This window comes from Cariama cristata, unplaced genomic scaffold, assembly GCF_000690535.1.
Source record: "Cariama cristata isolate BGI_N322 unplaced genomic scaffold, ASM69053v1 scaffold23344, whole genome shotgun sequence".
In the NCBI taxonomy this organism is placed as follows: Eukaryota; Metazoa; Chordata; class Aves; order Cariamiformes; family Cariamidae; genus Cariama; species Cariama cristata.
Window position 1 is genome coordinate 9180 of NW_009613813.1, and position 3772 is coordinate 12951.

Genomic DNA, 3772 nt, shown 5'->3' on the forward strand with positions numbered 1-3772 from the left:
GTCAGAGACCTGCTCCAGGTACTCCTTGGCATAGACCACGACGGGCTCTGACTCATTAAGCTCTACAGGGTAGAAGACCGTGGCGAGGAAGGGCATCCAGTCCACGGCCGGCGCCAGCTCCTGTGAAAGCCATGCTGCTGCTACGGACCCAAAAACCATCGGAGGGGGTGGCAGCCGCTTCCCAAGTTGGAAGCTGCTGCATCAGCCCCTGTTTGAGGGCAGCGGCTGATTTTGCTGAGGCCGGTTCCCATAACAGCAGCATCCTTGAAAGGTCAGAGGGGAGTAAACAATTTCCTCCCACAAAGGAAATGAAAGTGGGGCGGGTGTCAAAAACGTTGACACAACCCATTAGGGCCCCTGTGGGGACACGGGGAGGTGACGGGACTGACGTCTGCAGCTGTGCCGCGGGCAGCAGCACCGGGAGGGCGTCAGTGCTGCAGTGGGCCAGCTGCTGGCTGCGGAGGTTGTCCAGATGCTGGAAGGAACAGGTCAGGGTGGGACTTCCCCAAGGAGGGCACGGGCCAAGCTATTGCACAAGAGCTTCCCAGGAACTGTCAGCTGGTGCCAGGCTTCCTTGGAAGAGCTGCATCACCTCCATCCATCCATCCCGCTTCCCAAACCACAGCGGAGCAGGGAAACTCGCCAACCCCATCCCTACCTTCAGGTCTCCAGCTGTCATTTTATGGTAGATGACCTCCTCATCCCGGTGCTTCTCCTGCGGGATAGTGATGTTGGCCAATGCCGTCTCAAAGTCCAAGATCTGCTGCATCTGCTGCCGTGTCGACTCCTCGTCGGTGCCTCCCAGGAACATCCCCAGCTGCACCATGTAGTTCAGGTACCCGGCAAGCACCTTCGTGGTATGACATGGGGGGGATCAGCATGGTGGGTGCCACCCACCCATGGCACCTCTCCGGCAAAGCCACATTTCCCCTGACAACCTTACCTTCTCATTCTCTGTCTTGTTTAGGTAGTAATCTCTTGACGGCAGGCCTAACCCTGACTGATCCACCTGGATGACGTTACTGTTGGAGTTTTTGGAGTCGGCGCTGACGTAGACGGAGAAGAAGGGCGAGGTGCGGTAATGCGCCGTCACCTCCCGCAGCGTCGCGTTGAAGTTGTCACCGGCCCAGGGACCCGTGATGTTCCAGCCACCCAGCTGGGGACAGACAGCAACCAGCTTTTGGGTAAGGAATAACCACCTGGCATTGCTTAAATATCCCCCCAATACGCATCCTGGGGGGAAACATCTTGCAATGGGGCTAAAAAGCCCAGGAGAGGCAAGACCTGCCTATAAATCCCTGCCTCCCTCTGCCCGCCGGCCCTGGGGGATGCTCTTCCCCAGGAAGCACCAGGAATGAGGTCTGGAGCGGGCTGGGACTGCCCATAAATGAGCTTTTTCTCCCACTTTGCAGAGAGAAGACAGCTTTTCCGCAGGGAAGGGGACGAACCTTTTGGATGAGCTCTATGAGCGGAGCGGCACGCAACTCCTCGATCTTGCTCTCGTTCATGCAGGCTTGGTAATAACGCTGTGCCTTGCGCTCCGCCTCGCTCGACACGTTGGCCGTGGTGTTTTCTGCGGGAGGTACCCGGGGGGGCTCACAGGGGGTCCCCAGGGACAGGCATTCGGCCCCCACGGGGGCTGCTGATGCACACTGGAGCCCCCACCCTTCCACCAGAGAAACATTCAGCCCTGTTTTTAGGCAAAACCAGGCTCCGAAAAGGCACCGAGGATTGCCCTGCCGGTCCTCTCTGTGCCCCCAAGAGCACCCCATGGCCCCCAGCCCTTCCTGGCCTCCTGCCTCCATCTCCTCTCCCACCCGCAGCAACTGCTCCGGCTCTTTGGAGCAGAAAGATAAAGAAATTAAAAACAAAAAGCATTTTTCCAGCAGCTCTGATGTTCCCAGCATCATCCAACCCCCTGCGCTGCCCTTGCCCCTGTGCTGGTGCTCCCCAGCCCTATATTATTTATTCCTACAAGAACAAACAATAAACCTATTTTTCTCCTCTGTCTCCAAAGCCTTCCTTTTATTTTTTTTTTTTTCTCACCCTTCTAAAATTCTGCTTCCCCAGAGGGTTGATTTTTTTTTCCCCCCCCTCATGACACAGCTTGCACCTTTGGCTTCCCAGCTGTGTGGTTTTATTAACTAAAGGTCCCTCGGCTCCAAGGAATTCAAGGAAATGCCAAGCACGACCACTTGGCTGGAGGCCCGGTCCCTTCTCCCGGTAAAACCAGCGCCAGATTTCTGCGGGAAGAGCCAGAGACGAAGCCGTTCTCGCACCACCCCCCTTCTCCCAAAAGACAACACTCTTCCTAAACCTTCTCTTTCCAGATAATCAGCCCCAGCACAGTGGAAAGTGCTGATAAGGAGCCAGTTGTTTGCTCAAAGCCTGGACAAACCGTCCCCGACGGTTGCTTGGATAAGCCGCCCCGCTTTAGTGTTCACACGCAGAGCCTGAGCCCGGGATCCTCCCTCCATTGGGGGAGTTTTGGCCCCCCAAAAAGGCCAGATTAGCAGCCAGCCCCTCAGAAAGGCCGCAAGCTATAGCAGGAGGAAAACCCCATATCCTTGGGGTGATATTGGGGTGCCACAGCCTCCGGATGCAGTCTGGGGTGCAAGTCCCGAATTTAAGAGCTCCTAGGCACGCCGCCACAGGGTTTGCGGAGCTGAGGCCAGGACCCTTCCCCTACTTGGTGCCAAAGAGCTGCAACGCTGCGGTCAGAAATGCCAAGGGCATCCAGGAGAGCAAACGCAGCCAGGATCTGCTTCCCAGTGTCCTCACAGCACGTGTGTCACAGATTGGTTTGATGCTGGGGTTTAAGTCCAACCTTACATCCCCGCCGGCACGTTTTCAGCATCCCCCAGACCTAACGGGGCTCCTCGACACCACGGGGGTCCCACCGCTGCCACGTACTCACCCAGCAGATGCTTCATGATGGCCTGGTTGTGCTCCCAGAGGTTGTTGAAGGTGCCCCAGCGCGAGTGGCCATCGGGGAGGGGGTTGGCCTTGATCCAGCCCCCACAGGCGTAGCTGAAAAAGTCCTCGCAGGGATTCACCGCCCGGTCCAGCGAACCAAGGATGGAGCTGGTGATGGAGATGCAGGCTTCTGACAGGCACACGGCGGGCGGCCCTGGGGGTGGGAATGACGGGTTCAGCTCCCCCACTGAGGTGCTACGAGCTGCACCGGGCAGCATCCTGCCCCGCGACAAAGGGTGTGGGCAAATATCCCATCCGGTGCCGGAGCATCCTGCCCTGTACCTTAACATCTCGCTCCAGGGCGGGTGATACAAACCAGCATCCCATCCCACACCCAATCATCCCGTCCCAGGACGAAGGATGTGGGCAAGCGTCTCATCCTATGCCCAAGCATCCCACTCTGGGGTGAAGGATGAGGGCAAGCAACCCATCCCGTGCTCAAGCATCAAGCTCCAGGGTAAAGGGCGCAGATGAGCATCCCATCCTGCACCTCAGCATCTCACCCTGCGGCAAGGGATGCAGGTGACCATCCTGACTCGTGCCCACGCACCCCACTCCACACCTGAACATCCTGCCTGGTACCTAAGAACCCCGCCCTGGGGCAAGGGATGCAAGTGAGCGTCCCATCCCGCACCCAAGCATCCCATCCCAGGGAACCCCCCCAGCAACCCACCCTGGTCAAGGGGGTAGGATCCCTGCGCGGTGCGAGGACTTACGGGCTCTGTACTGGAAGATGAGACCCAGCAGACATGCCGCCAGCACCCCCACCAGCACCCCCACCAGCACCACAAGCTGC

General features: G+C 58.3%; 1 protein-coding gene across 1 annotated transcript in view; it reads right to left on the reverse strand.

Moving 5' to 3' along the window:
• Positions 1–3772, reverse strand: part of LOC104160917 (endothelin-converting enzyme 1-like) — an 8174-nt gene that overhangs the window by 3306 nt on the left and 1096 nt on the right. The window contains exons 2-7 of the mRNA XM_009699173.1: positions 3693–3772; positions 2918–3130; positions 1449–1573; positions 944–1156; positions 659–850; positions 3–120 (exon numbers count right to left, since the gene is read on the reverse strand). The exon at positions 3693–3772 is cut by the window's right edge and continues 52 nt beyond it. Coding sequence (XP_009697475.1) covers positions 3–120; positions 659–850; positions 944–1156; positions 1449–1573; positions 2918–3130; positions 3693–3772 — 941 coding nt within the window. The remainder of the gene's footprint in view (positions 1–2; positions 121–658; positions 851–943; positions 1157–1448; positions 1574–2917; positions 3131–3692) is intronic.